The sequence below is a fragment of the Mobula birostris genome, chromosome 3 (assembly GCF_030028105.1).
Source record: "Mobula birostris isolate sMobBir1 chromosome 3, sMobBir1.hap1, whole genome shotgun sequence".
NCBI lineage: Eukaryota > Metazoa > Chordata > Chondrichthyes > Myliobatiformes > Myliobatidae > Mobula > Mobula birostris.
In genome coordinates this window covers 151,177,666-151,199,014 of record NC_092372.1, presented here as the reverse complement: position 1 = coordinate 151,199,014, position 21,349 = coordinate 151,177,666, and the positions used below count along the sequence as shown (strand labels likewise).

At 41.8% G+C, this 21,349-nt stretch overlaps 1 protein-coding gene across 2 annotated transcripts in view; it reads left to right on the top strand.

Annotated features, from left to right (window-relative positions):
* The first annotated feature begins 393 nt into the window (after positions 1 to 393).
* The window catches only part of gabbr2 (gamma-aminobutyric acid (GABA) B receptor, 2), a 1,055,299-nt gene continuing 1,034,343 nt past the window's right edge, over positions 394 to 21,349 (top strand). For both annotated transcript variants that reach the window (XM_072253441.1, XM_072253440.1), the window contains exon 1: positions 394 to 1,468. In XM_072253441.1, the coding sequence (XP_072109542.1) occupies positions 1,160 to 1,468 (309 nt within the window). In that variant the 5' untranslated portion in view covers positions 394 to 1,159. The remainder of the gene's footprint in view (positions 1,469 to 21,349) is intronic.

Genomic DNA, 21,349 nt, shown 5'->3' with positions numbered 1-21,349 from the left:
TATGCAGGGAACAGATGCTTTCGTTTATTCAATAGAGAGAAGTGCAAATTAATTCGGTGATTGGCAGTAGAAACCAAGGTGAGCTGGTTCAGTTAATGGCCTGTCATCAACTCCCCCTCGAATATAAACAGCGCAGTACGCTCTCTTCATTCAAAGCGCCATGCGGTTTTAATTTGATACCTAAAAGCATTTTGTGCTCAGGTCCGGCGATTTTTTTTTTTTTAAGTGCTTGTTTTAGTGGAGATTTCCACAAACGGTATCGGAGACCTCCCAACTCCGTCTGTTTCCTTGTTTTTCTCCCCCCCCCCCCCCCGAAGAGCCCAGACTGGCAGTCCAATGCGGCTGAAGCTGAAAGTCAGATCTGCTTTACGCTCTAGTCTGAACAGTGTGTCAGCCGCCGCGGAAGATACGCTCGGATTGTAAATACTGGCCAGTCCAGAAAACTCGGATCGCTGAGAGTTTGCACCTGGGAACCCAAGCGAGAGTACGGTAGCAGACATCTGCAGTCTACCTCCACTGACCACTGAGATGAAAGGGGAGATTCCTTCTCCACTTCGGCGGTCTCTCCAGGGACCTGGTTCCTCGACTCTCTCGCTGCCTCTGTGAAATCGTATTTTGGCGGGGAAGGGGTGGCGGGATTTCCTAGTATCCATGTTCGCGTTTCTGTGGATTGTATGTGATGTGATATGACGGGCGCAGTCGATGCAAGGACAGGGGAGAAGCGGAGATCTTTCGCACATTAACACCGAGATTAGCGCACAGTGGATGAACGGCGCTGCTCTGCGAGATCTTTCATACCCGTGCCGAGCTGGTTCCTTCCTTTGAACTGCTGCCAAAAATCCTTCTGAAGGAAACGAGGAAAGCAAATGCACGTATTAATCTATCTATATGTGTCTATATATGCATATAGTAAGAGAGGGGGCGCCCATCGCCATTGATAGACGCTATCGGGACCCCTGAAGAAAAGGAAGAAGCGAGAGGAATGCACTGAACTCGGCTCGGCTCAGCTCAGTCCCTGGACCACAAGGCAGCGGTACCTCGCGACGTTCTGCGAGAGCCCATCTCGGGTAGAAAGAGCAAGCGAGAGGCACCTCCAATGCCAGCCTTCTGATCACCAGTCGCTACCGGTCGAGCTGTGCGTGTTTTTCCCCCCTACAGGATGGATCCTGCGCTCAGGACCTACCGATCTGGACTATTCGTCTGGGTTTTCTGGTGCTCCCTAGGCCGGCTTGGGATGCTGATTTTGCTGTGGGGCTGGTGTTCTCACTCGGCTCTAGCACTCAAGAACACCAGGCTGGGAGCCTCCTCTGAACTGCCCATCATGGGGCTGATGCCCTTTAACAAGACGCTGGCGGCGGAGAGCATCTCAGAGGGCATCTTACCTGCCGTTCAACTGGCCACAGAACACGTCCACAGCAAATTCTTACCAAACACCAGCAAACTGGTCTTGGAGTGGTACGACTCCGAGGTATTTAGAGCTGTTATCTTATTTGTGAAGCTGCTGTTTTTTAATCGCTGTCTGATTTCTCCAATCTGTTTACAAATTAACACATAAAAGATTCCAAATTATTTAGGCTGTGGTTCCTGACTGGAAATGTGTATGGGGGCTTACACGCATATCTTTAATATGTCCATTCTATAATACTTGCATGGTACCAAGTATTAATTTTGAATTGTTTTGTACATTGCGCTATATATGAATGATTCAACACTTCACTGGGCTCTGGCAGGGGTTCAATTGTGACTATTCGGTTTGCTTTACGGATTATGGTGTGATATTTGGGGTTTACGTTTATTGACCGGCTTTGCCAATGTGCGCGTGTGTGGACCTGTGGGTAAAAACACCTGAACAATAAGTGAGGGGAAAATGCGAATAGCTCTGTTTTGTGTGTGTGCTTCTCTCTCCTCTTCACCCCCCCCCCCCCGCCCCGTGCCGAATATAAGCGCGTTCTTGTGGCCATTGCATTTATCTGGATCACAGAGGCTCTGCAAGTGCTGGGAATCTGCTCCCCGCTGAGTGAACGGCTCCCTTAGTGAGCGATGCAGCAGAGATCCATTCACTGGTCACGAGCCCACAGACAAGCCAGGCGCAAACAGTTAACACTGCAGGCCTCCGCTCTCGCTCCGTCGCCGAGAGATTTGGGGCATAGGTGACAACTTATCACGTATATATGGCGGGGGGGGGGGGGGCGGAATTCACTTCTACCTGGACACCTTGTTTGAACTGTGCTTTATTAAATTCCAAGTAGGAAGACGCACATTGTCACTCCACTCTCAGGGTTTTTAAAATCTACTATTTTTATTATTTTTTTTAAACTGCATGGGATGTACATTTGTTTTCCACGATGGAATTAACGTGATAGGGGCGGGGACGGGGGCGGACCGGGACTGGCAGAAGGATACCTGAAGATGGCAGCAGTTTCACATGAAGCGCCGGTCACATTCCCGAGGCAACCGGCGGGCGCACTTTTTGTACAGAGCTTGTGCTGAGGGCAGACAGCGCTGTTTCCCTACCAGGGACCCCGCATTTAGTGCCAGTCCGAGGAGCGGTCCCTGAACTGGCCGCAGGATTGCGGGGGAGAGGATGATGATTCGACTAAAAATGTTTACTAGGTGAATTACAACATTTGTTTTGGAGTGCGTTTTGATTGGATATTTGTTATCTATGGAGGTTGATGTATAGGCTCCCATTGTACAACGGAACGGTATTCGGAAGTATTGTCAGACAACAGTGATAGTAGTGACTATTGAAGGTCACTTGGTATAGGGGTGGAGTTCAGGTGATTTCCCTCTCCATGACGATGACAGGTGGTTGGTTAGCAATGTTTTGCACCCACGACTACCCATTAATGATCAAGTGAAACGACCATGGGGCCCATCTTATTCATGAGAAATCCCAAGGTCTCCTTTCCCTCTATTGAGACATCCATTTACTTCAAAGTTTCAAGGCAAATTACACACACTTGAGATTTGCTCACAGATAGCCACAAAGCAAGAAACCTGAAAGAACCCAATTAAAGAAAAAAAATAAACAGAAGACCAACCCCCCATGTGCAAGAGAGAGGGGAGGTGGCAGAGACACAAATCGTGCAAACAACATCCTGAACCAAACTGAGTCCTTCGATTTGAACCCTGGAGTGGGCCTAAAGCTTTGCTTATCAGTTCATTGTATTAGTGGGCATGGAACACAGGAACCAGGGCAGTCTTCATAGCCTCAGTGCCTGCAGAGAGGAGTGACTGTGATCAAGTGTGCGTGAAATCCCTGTCTTTACAGTCTATTTTGACTGGTGTTTACTTCACACATGATTTTGGGTTATATGCCCCATGCAGATAGTGTTTTAAATGATGAAAAATAACTTGTTAGTTTGACTTTAAAACAAGTGCGATGGGCTAGCTTCCTTAATAAGCAGTTCTCTGATATCACCTTTACTGCACCTTGCCTTTTGGATGAAACAAACAAGTACCTCTGACCTTGCTGCATAACTCAACTGTGAGACAAAAGATCACCCTTGTACTGTTACACACCTGAGGACCCTCTGGAGTTTCATAGGCCCTAGCCTGGCAAAGTAACAATGCTGTGATTGGCATATTGGTGCCTACCATAATCATATTCTCTGCTGAAATTTTGCACGTTATCAGTTGATATATGACATGTTAGTTGTGGTTAATGTCAAAAGGCAGCAAAGCAATCTCAATTCATTGATTAAAGATAATTGATATCCATCTCTTCGGTAACTCAAGTTATTTTTCAAAAGTCTATGGAGGAATATCTATATCCTCTTCAATGTTTCCTGCTCATTTAACACAACAGAGTTGATATGAGATGTTGGTGAGTGTGAAACAGCAGAACTGGTGTGGGACGGTGGTGAGTCTGCTGCAATCATGTTTGCATTTTTCCTGATTATGCCACTAAAGCATTTCCTGCAATGGATCCCAAAAGCTTAGAACTTTGTTATCAGCCAACTTGGGCATTCCTCTTTAATTGAATCAGTGGGTTTCTATCCCTTTATTCCACCAGAAAATTTCTTGTTCTACTTATTGTATTGAAAATGCACTGGTGAATCTTACTGCAGTGGAGTCTAACCTGATCCGATCACTTCATTTAATCTGCCTTGAACATGATAAATGGGGGAAGTGTCCACAGTATCTCTGCAATATAGTACTCAATATCAAACATGTTGCCTTTGTAATGAGGTGGTTCCATAGAAATTGTATAAAGTAACTGGCTGAGATTTGCTCTGGGTTTGGCCGCCAAACCAAACATGCCTGGGGGTCATTCTGAGAGTAATTTTTTTAAACTTTCCTGAAAACTGGACAACTGTAGGTAATGGATGGGCTTTCAGATCAGGATAGATATGAAGCTAATGGCTAGACTGACCAAATTACATTGTACTAGCCATTTCTATGAATAGAAACTATCAACATTAATGTTAAACTTCTAGATATATCTAGTTGTGATTTTTGTGAACTTAGTAAATTGTCCTGTTGAGTAAGGATGTTTAAGATGGAAATTAATGAAACAGAAGTTGTCGGGGCTGTCCTTCGAGGTCGAGGATGATGGTTTTCATTCTGGAGACATGGCCCAAGGAGTGAAGACTCCTGTGCGTGTACTTGTTTAACGTGTACTTGATGTTGCACTCCAAGAAGCGCACAATACTTCACAAATCCACCAACTGATTCCAATGGCATGGAAACCACGATGATTGGAGCTGATGGATTTGTTGCAGCCTTCATCCACCTTCACAGCGGTTGAGTTCAATGTAACTTCATCCACCTGTTCCACCGTTGAGGTCTTGATTGGATTGTTCTTTGTCAGAGACCTCACCCTCGACCTTACTGCCATGGGCGACCCTACCAGGAGCATAGCTCCAGACGGCATTGCTCTTGGGATCTCAGGACCACACAAGCCTCTCCACCACGACAAGATGACAATCCATGGAGAAGGAAACAGAAGTACTCTATCAGTTGACATTTTGATTCTTTAAACTTGGTTTATATGTAATACTATTATGATTTGGACCTATTATAATGAGAAGTTTCTTGTAACTAAAGGCATAGTGTTGAACAGTTACACTTTTGGAATGAAACAGAAAACCTCTTTTTAATTAGCATGTGTAATCTAATAGTATTATTATATATGAAACGGGCCTCCTTACTTGATGGGTATGCTCTGGACAGAGGAGAGCAATGAAAGTTCACCAGATTGATTCCTAGTATAGAGGATCTGTCCTGTGAGGATAAATTAAGCAGACTGAGAATAAACTGCAAAGTTCAAAAGAATAGGAGGCAAATCCATTGATTTTATGATTCTTAAAGGGCTTGGCAGGGATGTTTCCTCTGGCTGGGGTGACTAGAATCAGGTTTTTACATTTTCAAAATAAAAGACTGGCCATTCAGGACAAATTAACACACATTTCTTCGCTTGGATCATGAATCTTCAGAATCCTCCACCAAGTTGGTGGTGGATGTTGTCTCACTCCTTTTATTTCTGCCAGTATTACAGTCATAAAGATCCATAAATATGGGTAGCATTTTGGGCAACTGAGTCCAGTTTGTAACTTTGAGCTTTAACTGTAAAATGAATCTAATCTGTATGCTTTTTAACCGTCAACTTTGCAGAATTTCACAAATGTAGGAACAACTTGGAGAGGAGTTTTTGATAATTTCAACCAAAAGCATAAATGGAATTTGTGCCTGTAAAGATTATTTTGCAGGTTTGTCCACGGGAGGAAGAAACACATAATGCCTGAATGTACCAAAGAGGAAAAACTATTTTTTCAAGTGCAGTTGGGAGATCTGCTTTATTAGTTGATGAATAAAAATATCATTATCATTTAGTTGTAGACCATTTTGTGGAGGGGATGAAAATAATTTCAATCCCTGATCAGAGGTAAATTTGAGTCTGAAAGTAAAACTTAAAATTTAAAAAAGGGATTATTTCCCAATTTAATGGGCAATGACAGGTGATGAAACCCTGCTTGGAAGGCAGGCTAAATAAAATTTAAAGTGCCTACCTAATTTAATGTCCCTGGGCTTTTTTTTCCAAGCTTAGAAATTAATCAATATATCTAGTCTCAACAGTGCACTGCTGCAAACTTCAGTATTATCATGAGGTGGTTTCAGACTCTCCTTTTGCTTTCTATTATTGCAGAGTTGGTATGTGGATTCAGCTGCTGAACATGGGGTAGGGTCAGGACTGGCCTGGAGGGAGTGCAATCATCACAGTTAAGAACATGAGGACTGCTGTGGTTGTAGTGCTATGGCCGGATTCTGCTCTGGAGGTCCTTTTCCAGTAACGTTGAAGTCTGCCTTAGAAATGTTGCCAGAACTTCCAACTACATGAGTGGTCTGTACCATCACAGTCAAGTGTGGGAGTCTTAAAATGGCATGCAAGCTTGTGTTTTATTCCACTGTGCATTCTGGGCTGTTCCATGTATTTGTGTGTCTGATGGGCAGAGATCCCATTTGGAAAATCTGAGAGCATGCAGCTTGAACTAACCCCATGTTTTCTTTGCAACAGAAATTGAATTGCAGCGGGCACAAAACAAGGCCATATGTGAGACTATCTTTAGGTACGGAAGATTTGATCAGCTTGGGGTCCTGGAAATCTCACAGGTTCAAAGGGTGTAAACCGGGCTTGTCATTCCACATTTCTTGTTGGCTGGTCAAAGCAGTGGTATTTTACTATGTGAGCATACCTGCTTCCCTCTCTGTAGCTGAAAGACTCTTCTCCCTTTTTTTACTATCTATGACCCACTTAATCTTGCATGATGTCACCTTCAAGAGCCCAGCCCCATCCGACCTCTGCTTTTTTTTCCCCCCCCCCCCCTCTGCTCCAGAGCTTCTATCTTTGGTGTAGCAGGCCTTCTGATGGGTAGGAAAGCCATTGAACTGGCTGGCTTCTAGGTGTGAAATATTTCAGGGGAGGATGGGGAGAATGTTATCACTTGTCTACTATTTTTAACTGGATGTCGGTGTGACCATTTTTTTTTTAACTGCCTGAAAATCTTAACCGTTCCATCCCCCACCCCACTATATATATATATATATATATATATATACATACACATATATATATATATACATACACACACACACTCCCCTTCTGTAAACCCCTCTTGTGTCTCTGGGTACATTGAATGTTTTCAGCTTGCAAATGTTTGCCCATCAGATTTGGATATGTAATAGGTTGACAAAGAAATTACTTATGGGGTGATACGGTAATAGGGTAATATGTTACAGTGCCCACGGCTTGAGTTCAGTTCTGCTACTGTCTATAGAGAGAACATATAAACCCCTTATGACAGTGAGGCTTTCCTCTGGCTGCTCTGTTTTCCTCCCACGTGCCACGGGTGTGTGGTGTAGGTTAATTAGTCATATGAGTATTATTGGGTGATGTGGGCACGTTGGGCTGGAAGGGGCTGTTACTCTACTGAATCTCCATTTTTGGTACCTGGTGTAGAAAACCATACTATAGTAATCTGCATTAAATTTAATCCGATTTGAAACCAGCTGGCTCGTGTGCAAACAGCAATGAGATGGATATAGTTGTAAAATGGAATTGGTTAGTGGGGGCTGTATTGAGGAATTGCTGCTCTGCTGAGGTTGGGGTTTGGAGTAACTTTGGAATAAAATTTCTTATCCAGGAATTGAGAAAATAAGGTGCTGGAGTGAGTTGGTGGTGACTAGAATTGTGAGAAAGAGGGAATTCTTTAGACCCATATTGTTTGTCCAAGTTGAAAAGGAGCTATTCAGCTAATCTCATTTCCCAGCATTCAGCACACTTGACTTGCCATTTGTGAAACTTTGAGTACATAACTTAGAGCTGCTTAAATGCAGGATTTCTGTCTCTACTCCTTTTAAAAGAGCAGAATCAAGTTCTTGAGTGGGGGGGGGGAGAAAAGTAAACCTCCAATTACTTTTATAAGTAGTTTATTTTTTTGTACCACAGTTGTATACCTCTTTGCTACTGAATGTAAATACCTTTATCTTCCTTATTCACTCTCCAAGTTTGTAATTTTATACATCTTGATTAAATCTTGCCTCACTTTGATTCAATATAAATTATCATTTTTCTATGTTTTCCACATAGATTGAATAGGTTAGGACTTTATCTGGAACGTAGAAGATTGCGGGGTATAGACAGGGTAAATGCAAGCAGGCTTTTTCCACTGAGGTTGAATAGGACTGCAACTAGAACTCATGGGGTAAGGGTGAAAAGTGAAAAGTTTAAGGGGAAACTTCACTTGGAGGGCTGTGAGTGTGGAATGAGTTGCCATTACGAGTGGTGTTCAAGTGAATTTAAGTGGTGTTTCAGTGTTTAAGCAGAATTTGGGTAGATACATGGGTGGGTGGGGTTTGGAGGGCTGTGGTTAATGGGAGTAGGCAGTTTAAATGGTTTGGCATAGACTAGAAGGGCCAAAAGGGCCTGTTTCTGTGCTGTACTTCCCTATGGCCTTGGTTTAGTGACACCCACTTGTTGAAGAATTAATGGAAGATGTCCTGAGCTGTGCAAGACGCTGCTGGTATCACTTGCGGCTGCATATAGAAGAATCACGTTTGAAGAGTGAATCACTGCTCTTGTGAATCTTCTAACAGACTTAAAGCTGGAATTGGATGTGTTAGATAAAAGTTTTCTCGTGTATCCATATTGCATGAGTTATTTCAGGACAGTAGAATACCACTGTATGTGGTTTACCTCTAAATGAGAAAGGGAGATTTTTGAAGTAGATTTTTGTTTCTCTTTGTACTACTGTTTTTTCAAAAAGAAAACCTCAACCTTTCTGTGCTGTTTTCAGTTGAATGTAATATTAATGATAAATTGGAACCGGCAGCAAAAATTAGAAAGTGCTAGTTCACAATCCGCATGTGAATACCAATGTAGTCCCAAAGTAGGGCACAAATCATAGGAAACTGGGACACCAATTGGTTCTCTTTTGCTCTTGATACAATGAACATTGTATCAAAGGCCATTTATTAGAATTAATGGCTTTCATAAAAATAGTAGATGCTTTCACTGAAGCATTTAAAACATCAAGGTTTATTTAGTAATTTTCAGTATGTGTCCAGTTCTATTAAAATGCATTAGCTGCCAAAGGCCTCGTGCAGCAGATTTAGAGTTATTGAGTCATGGAGCACAGAAACAAGACCCATCATGTCCTTGCTGACTACAAGGGCTTTCTGTACTAACCTAATTTATAGCTGTTGGTTTGCTCTACAGCATGCAATGCCTTGCGAAGTTTTGCACCACAGAGGTTATTCAGCTCCTTGCAGGTGTGTAAGTATCTGAGGATCTGAATACATTGTAATATCAATATCCAACTCCCATTTATTGCTAGAATGACTATTTTGGGGTCATTTTGCATCACTTGATGGGGGGGTGGGGTGTGGAAATGACTATGTTTTCTGGCATGAATCACGCATGTGTAGTTGCTGGGACTTCAACAGGTGTGCATCAAATTGCATCTCTGGCAACGCAGTGTTTCTGTTGGAATGTTTTGACTACGAAGATTAGATCACATTATTAGGCAATTCTGAAACAACAGTGTTTTAGTTTTACAGGTATGATCTGTCCTTCTAACTTTTGGAGATCAGATGTCCTGACCCTCCATACAATTGTCTAATGACCATGGATTCATATTACTTGATTGGTTCTGAGCTCTCTTTCCTTCCAAACTTGATTGTGAAGCCACTCCCTCTCAGGAAACAATGAACCTCCGGTATCTGCCCTGCCCACTATTCACACTCTTAGTCAGGTCTTCTCAGTACTGACCCTATTAACTGTTTCTCATTATTTCCCCTCCCCTCCTAAATCAGGCTCCATGGAAGTTAATTGCTGGAGTTGGGTCCATTATATGGTGCTGGTGTTTAAAGCTGATGCTTCATTTTTCCGTCAAAGGAATAATAATGGTTCAGGAACCCCATAAAGATAGCACTATCAAAGTTATCATTACACCCTCCCCCACCCCCTTCCCGCACATAACTCTCCAACCAGTGCCAGTCTTGGATCCAGCCTCCATCCTGGACAATATTTTTCCCTTTAAATTACAAAAATTTTTTGTTATTGTGCATCAAACCAAGTATTCACTTCAATATAGGTAGTTCAATGTATAAACTAAGTATTTGAATGAACAGCAGGCTTCTGGATACAAGTATCAGTACACATAGCAAAAGGCTGCTGCACACAGGATTTGAGGAAGAGGCCTTGGGTGCTGCTGCAGCTTACTGCATAGACCCAATGCTAAAACTGCAGCTACTTCCTCCACTTCTTTCCATTCACTTGCATTTAAATTAAAAAAAAAACTCTTGTGTTCTGATTCTAAGTGTTGGAAAATCATTTCTGAACTACCTTTTTTTTCTGGTGGTGAGCACAAATTTTATATCTATCCATACCTTTTTAAATGCTTTGCATTTTGCAATTTTGATTTTGTCATTCTTATTTTTTCACACTCTACTAGACATTTTATTTCCCTTTCTTGTAAAAGAGATCTAATTGTCTCAGCAATGTTTTTGGCTCTGGTATGGTCTCTTCTATGCTCTTTTGTTGTCCTTCTAGTAGGAAGCTTCTTAACCTAGAGGACCCAGAAGTCAAAGCTATTCTAAACAGACTGACAAAACATTTGCATAGATTTAACATGTCGCCTTTGGTTTGGTATTCAATGCGTTTCTTTCTAAAGTCTATTATCCAGCAGGCATTTCTCAAAATAAGATATTATTAACTTGTGTATGTCTTAGAAATCTCTAACAGATCTCCCTCTCAACCTTTGCCACTCCAGAGAAAACAGCCTAAGTTTGTCCAACCCATCCTAATGGCACAAGTTCTCTAATCCTGGTAATAGTCCAAATGTAGCCTAAAGAGAGCTTTATAAAGCTGCACTACAACTTCATGGCTCTTGCACTCAGTATCTCAACTAATAAGGGTCAGCATGCCATATACCACCTTTGCCACCTTATCAAATTGTGCAAACACTCATGAAGATATGGACTTGGAGCCTAGAACAGTATTGCACAGGAACTGGCTCTTTGGCCACAATGTTGCACTGAACGAATTTACTTTGTAGTAATCAAATGGGTAACTAAACAAACAATGTCCATATCTCTCCATTTTCCTCACGTTTGTGTGTCTATCTGAACATCTCTTTAAAAAGTCCAGGCAGTATATTCCAGGCACCACTCTGTGTGGGGGAGTGGGGAAACGTGCCCTCGCATCTCCTTCAAAATTGCCCCTTCTCATCTTAAATGTATGCCCTCTTGTATTAGAGATTTCAACCATGGGAAACAACACTGTCTTTCTACTCCATCTATGCTTCTCACAAACTTGTATCAGTTCTCCCTTCAGCCTCTGCTGGTCCATGGGGGTGAGGGATGGGAGGGAGAAAGTTTGTCCAACATCTTGTTTATAGCACATGCTCTTTAATTCAGGTAGCAGCCTGGTGAGCATCCTCTGCACCTTCTCCAAAGCCTCAACATTCTTCCTATAATGAACTGTATGCAATATTCCAGATATGGAACCACCCTATCAACCTGTGTTGCCATTTTCAAGGGGTTGTGAACTTAGACCCTAAGAGCCTTCTCATCAACATTTAAGGATCTTGTCCTTCACTGTGTACTGTCTCCCTACCAAGGCATAACACGTCACATTTTGGTAGGTTAAACTCCATCTGTTGTTTCTCCATCCATATCGGCGACTGGTACCTGTTGTATTCTTCACCAGTCATCTGCGCTATCCACAACACCACCAATCTTTGTATCATCTGCAAACTTACCCACCCATCTATACTTTCATCCAGGTCATTTATATACATCATAAACAACAAAGGTCGTGGTACAGATCTCTGTGAAACACCACTAAACACAGATTTCCAACTAGAGTAAGTTCCTTTGACCACCACCCTCTGTCTTCTATGAGCAAGCCAGTTCTGAATCCAAATGGCCAATTCATCATTCATCCAATGCATCTTAATCTTCTGGATGAGACCCCATGAGTGACCTTGTTAAGTACCTTATTAACATCTGTGTAAGATTTTACACTCCCAGCTCTACCTTCAATCACTCTCACCTTGTCAGAAAACTCAGTCAAGTTTGTAAGACACGACCTGCCCCATAAAATGCTATTGCTGGTTTTCCAAATTCTCATTAATCCTGTCCCTAAGAATTCTCTCCAGTTACTTTCCTACCACTGACATAAGACTCACCAGTCTATGGTTCCTAAGATGATCCCTGATTCCCTTCTTAAACAGTGGAACAGCATTAGATAGTCTCTTCTCTTGACTCTCTCAATAACCTGGAGTATATCCCATCAGGGCCTGGGGAATTATCCACTTTAATGCTCTTTAAAAGACCCAACATTACCCCTCATTTACTACAGATTGCCCTAGCATATTAATACTCTCTGTACTGATGTCCCTATCCTCCATGTCCTTCTCATTGGTAAATACTGATGTAAAGTAATCATTAAGGAGCTTTGCATCCATGTGTATCTTCATCCCTTTATCCTTGAGTAGTCCCACCCTCTCTAGTTATCATGCTCCTGATGTACGTACAGAATGCCTTGGGATTCTCTTTAACCTTATTTACCAAGGACATTTCATGGTCCTTCCTGACTTTCATAATTCCCTCGAATTCTTTTCTGGCTTCTTTATACTCCCCAAGGGCTCTATTTGATTCTAGCTTCCCATGCTTTACTTACTTTTTCTTCTTGACTAAATTAGTTACTTCTCTGGACATCTGCCATTCTCTTGTTATCCTTGACCTTCCTTGTGACTAGAACATACTTTTCCTGTACTCTGTGTCTTTAAACACCCCCACGTGTCCGATGTGGATTTGCCCCCCAAAAAACAGCTCTTTGCAATTAACTCTCTCCAATGTCTTGTAATTTGCCCTGCTCCAGATTAATGCTCTTTCCCCTGAGGTCCATACTTGTCTCTTACTGTCCTAAAATGTAAGGTGTCATGGTCACTGTTCCATAACTGTACTCCCAATCCAGTTTCTCTCTTGATCAAGGCTCTGTAGTGTATACAACATCATACTTCCATATACTGATATGTGCTCTAAGTTCATCACTTTTTACCCATAATACCCCTAACATTAAAATATACCCACTTCAAACTATCCACCCCAACGTATCGGTTACTTTGCTCCTTTTTTTTTCTTTCTGGACATTCCTCTGCATCCCTCAGCTTTCCAACCTGGTGCTACCTTCTTGGGCCCAAGGTCTATCAGGACAGGAACACTTGAGTGTTTCACCATTAACATTTGATCTCCCGAAATATAATGTCTCACACTTGACTGGATTACATTCCAACTGCCAATATGGCTAATTTTTTGCCCATATCTGCAAATGATCTATATCCCATTATATTCATAGGAACTATATTTCTGCAATGCTAATAATTTTTGTATTATCTGAAAATGTATTAATTTACCCATCCACATTTTCATCCAGCTCATACATATCACAAACAGAAGAAATCTCTGTATGGATCCATGTGAAAGGCTACAACTCAGACCTCCAGCTGGAATAGGTCCCATTGAACATGAACTACCCTGTTTCCTCTGTGCAAGACAATCCACTGGATCTCGTGCTTTATATAATTATGCTCTTATAGATGGTCCTCCCATGAGGGACCTTGTCAAATCCATGTAGACAACATCTGCAGCTCTACTTCATCAATCACCTTTGCCACCTCAAAAATTCAGTCAGGTTAGTAAGAGATGATTGTGCTAGCTTTAGCCATAGTTTCCCCAATTCTCAAGTCCTTAATCAGAAGTTTATTATTACTGATTTATGTGAGATTACTGATTTATGTGAGATTCATTGCAGCAGGACAAGATTGCTACAAATTATGAAATAGTGTAAAAAAGAAATAAGGTGGTGTTCATGGTTTCATGTGTCATTAAGAAATCTAATGGCAGAGGGGAAGAATGGTAAATGCCATCATCCTTGAGACGCCATCTTTGGAAGATTACCTTGATGGTGGTGTGGGTTGTCCCATAATGGAGCTAGCTAGCTGAGTCTGCCACCCACTGCAGCCTCTGGTAATCCTGTGCACTGAAGCCTGCAGTCAGAATGCTCTCCACTGTGCATCATAGAAACTTGCAAGTGTCTTTGCTAACATACCAAATCTCAAACTCCTAACGAGGTAGAGCTGCTGGTGGACCTTCATGATTTCATCCATGTGTTGGGCCCAGGACCAATCCTCAGAGATGTTGATACCCAGGAACTTGAAGCTGCTCACCTTTTCCACAACTGACCAGTTGATGAGGGCTGATGGGTGTCCTTATGACTTCCCTTTCCCGATGCCCATAATCAATTCCTCGGTCCTGATGCAGTGTTTGCGGGTTTATTGTTGTGATACTGCTCAATAAGCCAATCTAGGTATCTCGCCACTGTATAACTCTTCATTGCTTTCTGAAATTTTACCAGCAACTGTAGCCTCGTCTGCAAATCTATAGATGGTATTTGAGCTGTGCTTAGCCACAGTCATGCCTGAAGAGGGAGTAGAGCAGTGGACGAGACATACCTCCGTGAGGTGTGCTCGTGTCAATTGTCAGTGAAGAGGAGATGTCATTACTAATCTGTGCTGACTGTGAGCTCCTGACAATGAAGTTAAGGCCCCATCGTAGAGAGAGGTATCGAGGCCCAGGTTTAGAATTTCAGTGAGTAATACTGAGGGGCTGATAGTATTGTAGTTGATAAACAGTAGTCTGATGTTTGTTTTCTTGTTGTCTTAGTGTTTCAAAGCAGAGTGGAGAGCCAGTGAGATTGTGAAATTGCATCCACTGTAGATGTGTTACTACAGCAGGCAAATTACAGCAGGTCCAGCTCTCTGCTCAGACAGGACTAAGGAGCCATATCTAACCTCTTGAAGCTCTTCATCACAGCAGATAAGAGTGCTTCTGATCAATGGTCATTAAGGCAACTCACCCTGCAGTGTAATTGCTGCCCTTCTGAAGCAGGCGGGGACCTCAGGCCGCAACAGGGAGAGGTTAAAAATATCTTTGAACACTTCAGGTTTCCACAATCAGGACCTGACACCCTGTGGGGTTCAACCTGTTCAAGAATATTCTGTTTCATGTCAGAGATCACAGGGCTGCTGGATTCTGTGGGGATCCACAAAAGTGTAGTGTTAGTCTCCCTTTCAAAATGTGCATAAAAAGCACCGAGCTCATCTGGGTGTGAAACACCCCTGGCAGTTATGCTGTTTGGTTTCACCTTGAAGTAATGGCCTGCAACTTCTGCCATAGCTGTCATGCATCAGATTATATCTAATTTTGCATGGAATTGCCCTTTTACTCTCACAATGGTCTTCCATAGATTGTACCTGGACTTCTTGAAGAGGCCAGTCTTAAATGCCTCAAATCTAGTGCTCAGCAGACTGCTAATCTCCTGGTTCATCCATGGCATCAGATTTGGGAAGTCTCAGAGGCGTATGCTTATTCACGCAAGTCTTGATGAAGTTAATAATGGCCATCGCGTATTCACTCAGATCCAAAGGCAAATTCCCAAATATGGTCCAGTTGCCTGATTCAAAGCAATCCTACAAATAGTCCTCTGCCTCCCTTGACCATGCTTTTGCCATTCTCATCACTGGTGCCGTAGTTCTCAGTACAGCCTGGTGATTGGACACAATGTGCGGTTGTGGGATGGCACGGCAAGCTGTCTTGATGCTGGTGTAACTGTGGTCAGATGTGTTGGCTCCTCTGGTTCCAAAGGTGACATGGTGATAGTTATTCAGAGACTCCTTCCAGCTGGCCTGGTTGAAGTCCCCTGCCATGGTCAGAACGGCAGCAGGTGTACTGTTGATCGTGGTGCTCAGTTCCTCCAGTGTTAGCATTGCGTTTCTCAGGTAGAATGTACACTGAAACGGGGATGATCAAAGAGAACTCCTTTGGAAGACTGAATGTGTGACACTTGACTACCAGATATTTCAGGTGTGGAGAACAGGACTGACACAGACAGGACTGCGACATATGTGAATCACAATGAGTTAATCATTAAGAAAATGGCACTACCTCTGCCTTTGCCTGATGCTGCCATCAGATGCAAGAGGTGGAAGGTGAAGCTTTCAGGCTGGAGTGATCCATGTCACGGTAAAGCAGAGTAAACTGCAGTCCGTGATGTCACTCCAGTACTGCAATTTTGCTCGGAGGTCTTCAATTTTACTGAATCCTTTCCTATAGCTTCACTGATCTATGATTTTTTTTTTTTTTCCCCCTTGAATAATGAAAAACATTAACTACTCACCAGTCTGATCTAGTCTGTGGCTATAGAGAAGATCTTGGTCAAGGCCCCAGCAATCTCCTCTCTTGCCTCTCTCAATAACCTGGGGTACATCCTATCAGGCCCTAGGCTACTTACCAATTCATTGTCTTTGAAGGCACCCAACACTACCTTGTTCCTTATCTCAAAATGCCCTCGAAACATTGACCTACTGCACCCGCTATGTTCCACATTCTTTTCCGTGGTAAAATCTGGTGCAGAATACTCCTTTAGGACTTTCCTCACATCCTCTGCCTCCAAAGTACATATTCCCTCTGCGTGGTCCTACCCCCTCCCTGGTTATTCTCTTGCTCTTGTATGTGTTGAATGCCTCGGGATTTTCTTTAATCCTGCTTGCCAAGGACTTTTCATGCTCCGGCCTGGCTTTCCTAATTCCCCCACCGCGTTCTCTTCTAGTTTATTTATAATCCTCGTGCTCACGTTCTTTTCAGCCTTCATCAGGAGTAATCCAACGTTTCAACCCAAAATATTTACAGTTCCTTTCCTCTAGTAGATTGTTATACCTTAATTGTGCCCATGTTGAGCTATTGCCTCAGGACACGAGAGACATAGGTTTAATCCTGACCTCCAGTACCGTCTGTGTGGAGTTTGAATGTTCTCACTGTGACTGTTTGGGTTTCTTTTTAGTGTTCTGGTTTTGCCTCACCTCCTAAAGATGTGCAGATCAGTAGGATAATTAGCCACTTGAATTGTCCCAAGTGTGTTAGGTAAGTGATAGAATCTGATGGCAATGTGGGTAGAATGATGAAAATGGGTTTTGTGTCCATGGATTTTTGATGGTCAGCGTGGACTTGGCATCTGTTTCCATGCTGTGTATCTCTATCTCTTGAATAGAAAAGAGGTGCAATCATGCCACCAAGATGAAAAGAATGGAAAGTAGGTTTTATGTGTGTTCTGATTAATCATCTTAACTTGTATTTCCTTATGACACAAAATGAGGCCATTCAGCCCTGTGTGAGCTCTGGCATAGCCATTAATAATAACTTATTTATAGAGCACTTTTCATACAAATAATGTAGTTCAGAGTACTTTACAATAGGATTAAAGTACAAGCGTGAAAATAAAAAAAAAATGTTAGTTAAAAGCAAGGTTATATAAATAGGTTTTGAGCTGGAGTGTCAACTGAGTCTGCATCCCTTATAGTTTCAGGTATTGAGTTTTACCGTTTAGGAGCGTAGTCCAAAAAAGCTGACTGCCAATTATCTTTTAAGGGAGTTTGTTTAAATTTTAAGAGACCAGTAGAAGAAGATCTGAGAGCTTGAGCTGGATTATATTTTGATTCTGTGATGTACGTCAGTTCCAGACCATTAAGAGTTTTTATTTGAGAACTTTAATATCAAATCTAAAAGATACAGGAAGCCAATGCAGAGTAGTTAGGACAGTGTGATATGATTTCCCATCCTAGTTTTAGTTAACTCTAGCAGTGGCATTCTGAAGGAGTTGAAGTTTGTCAATAGCTTGCTTTGAAAGACCAGTAAAACATCCATTGCAGTAATCTAGTCTGTTCGATATAAAGGTGTGAATTAATTTTTCAGCAACATTGTATGTCAGAAACAGACATACCTTTGCAATATTTCTTAAGTGTAGAAATACTGCTCTGGTCACTTTCTCTGTGGGATTTAGAATACAAATCTGAATCAAAGATAACATCCAGGCTTCTTACTTCTGATTTTACAGGAGCAGCCAAGGTCCCATTGGTTCCATTCATACAGTTGCCTCCCTTGTATTTACTGTATATATTAAAATCCAGGAGGCTTCTACTCAATCTGTGCTCCCTCGCATGCTCATTAATTAACAATATGCCCCCCTCCCCCCCCCCACCCCGTCACACTCCTGCCATCTACCAACACTAATGGCAGTCTACAGCGGCTAGTTATCCTACAAGTAGCTACTTGGAATATGTGAAATGGAACACCTGGAGGAAGTGCATATGGTAATAAGTACATGGACATCATGGATTTCCTACAAGGTCGGGATCGAACTGTAGTTGCTGCTGGGGTGGTGAGGCTGCAGAACAACTGCCACATCAGTTTTCTACCCTATTATGTTCCACTGTGCTATGAGTTTCTCTAAACTGGTTGTTGACATCTCCTGTAACTAACTAAACTATATTAAAATAGTAACACTGATGAAAGGCTGCACAAATGACTGTGAAATTGCTGGGAGTAGGGAAGGGCTGCTATTGGTATGTATGCTGTTAACCTGCAAATCCTGCATATGTGCCATGTCTCTGGTGCTCTGATTTTCCAGGTGGCAATGGTGAATGTAATATTATACTTTGATCATTTGGGAACTTTTGGATTTGTCTCTAAGATATTGCAATACAGGGCACAGACAAAAAGAAGGATGCTGGCAAGTACAATATGTTGGTAAACCATTGAATGTAGCAAGACAGGGTAGGAAAAGTGGTTAAAATGCATATGTTGGATATTTGCCTTTATTGACTGAAACATAGAATACTAAAGGTGGGGAATTGTGCAGGAAATGTACAGTATTAAACACTAGTTCGGCACAGCTAGTACACTCTGTGCAGATCCGATTGTCACACTACAGGAAAGGTAGTGGCACACACGAAAGTTCAACTAATGTCAGTATGTTGAATTATAATTATGAAAGACTAACTAGGCTAAGGTTGTTTGATTTTGTGGTGTATAATATCACCAGAGGCATAGGTAAAAGTATACCTTGTTTCTGGATTAAATGGTAGAAGAGCTGAGATGAAAACACATCACTCAATGAATTGTCTGGGTTGGATACTCACATGTGAAAGGCTGGAGAAGTCAAAAACCCTCAGTTAAAGTTGCCTGGATGAACACTTGAGTTCTAACCTGCTGTGGGCCAAGAGCTGAGAAATGAGTTTAGGGTCAGCATAAAATCAGTGGGCTGAATAGCTTTCCTCTGTGCCATAACTGTCAAATATTCTACAATTATCAGTCATTTGTAGAGTAAAATTAAAGTTGCTTAAACTTTAAACACTGTGCTTAAACCTCTTGCACTGGTGAGCTAGTTCTGTTTCCAGGTGAGATACCCTACGCTGAGGCTAAACAGTGGAAGTGGGATTCTATGCAATGTCACATACGACCTTTGTACCAGGAGAAACCAATAAGATTTTTGTTTCAATCCTATGAATTGAATGCCATGCAATGCACAGATTCATTTCCTGCATAGGTGTCATTCTGGTTTTTTAATTGTTGATCATCCGAGTTCCTCACCACTGAGGTCATGCTGTCTTCTCACCGCTGCCATCAGGTAGAAGGTACAAGAGTCTCGGGACTCCCTACCACTCACTTGCCCCATCATTGAAATGTTCCTACAACCAATGTTCTAACTTCAAGGACTCGTTATCTCATGCTTTTGTTATTGCTAATTATTTATATTTGCATTTGCACAGTTCATTGTCTTTTGCACTCTGGTTGATCTTTCATTGATCCTGTAATAGTCACTTTCCTATAGATTTGCTGAGTATGCCCACAGGAAAATGTATCTCGTGGGTTGTATATGGCAGTGTATATGTATACTGATAATAAAATTTTACTTTGAATTTGAATTCAGTTGTATCAATGCAGATTGCTATAAACAAGCACATTTCAGTATTTTCTAAAGAACTTTTGTCCTGTATTAAGCAAAAGACAAATTCATTTAAAATACATAATTATTTTGTATTAATCTCCTAAATTGGATTTTGTACCGTAGTCTGGGCTGGCTGGTGGCTGGAGTTCGAATCCAGTCAGGCCGCTCCTGGGTACGCTTTCCATCCGTGCCGGGTTGAGTGTCGAGCTCGCAACTTGGCCTCATTTTTAAAAAAAAACTGTGCTGTGAGAAGGACGTGGGGGGCCACTCACAGAATCTTTCCTCCAAGACAACCATGTGAAAAAGTTGTCGCTGAGGCTCTGGCAGAGTATGACACACAAAAAAAAACTCTAGTCTGAACAAAAGCCTTGAAAAGAAAGATCTGGAAGTCTGATCATTGATCCACATCATGTCTTCAAGCTACCTGTCTCCCATATATTCTCATTCAATCTTCCCCTATTTTCTCAGTCTGCTGAAAATGACATCTGCCAGTGGGTTTGAGATTGGGCCACTTGTATGACTCACAACAGTTCATGTAGCAAACAAAGTAAATTTACTCAGTAAGAAGAGTCTATTTAAAGAATAGAGCAAATAAAACTTGTGATCGAAGTACAGCTACTTCAGCCAATAAATTTCATGGGAAAAATGCAGTGAGATGTTCATAAAATCAATTTCAGGCACTTAGAGCAGTGTAATCACCAGGGATGTTTGAAAGGGGAATTACCCAATCATCCCATTCTGGCGTGGAATAGCATTATGACAAAGGTTAACAATGACTGTAAAATCTTCCTGAAATATTTGAAGTGATTAGCAAAAAAAATGTTTGTCTGCTGCGATCAGGAATGGAGGAAGTACTAGTTGAAAACAAAATCATGGCAGAACAATTCAGAAAGTTCTGAAGCCTACCAGAAACATTAGGGAGCCTAGGGTTTGGAGATAGTGAGGCACTGAAGGAAAATATTAATAGATGGTGCTTAAGAAATTTGATTAAAGGCTGACAAATCTCCGGTGTCTGGTACCCATAAATTCAAGGGTATTAAAGCAAGTGTTCCTGGAAACAGTAGATACATTGGTGGTCATCAAGCTGCTTCAGATTCTCTGCAGTTTAAACAGATTCAAGATTATTTAATGTCATTCACTTCCAGTACATGAGTGTAAAGGAGAAATAGTTGTTACTCCAGATCCAATACAGCATAAGAAAAGCCACAAAAGATGAAGAACACAATAATAAGAATTAAAAAAGCAATAAATGTAAATACAAAAGTTAGCTTGTATGCATTGATGTACAGTGGTGCTAGAAAGTTTGTGAACCCTGTAGAATTTTCTCTATTTCTGCATAAATATGACCCAAGATTTGATCAAATCTTCATGCAAGTCCTAAAGCTAAATAAAGAGAACCTAATTAAATAAATAACACAAAAACATTGACATTAACTTGGACCTTTGAACAATTACAGAGAAATGTATACAATGTACATCCTGAAATGCTTTTTCTTC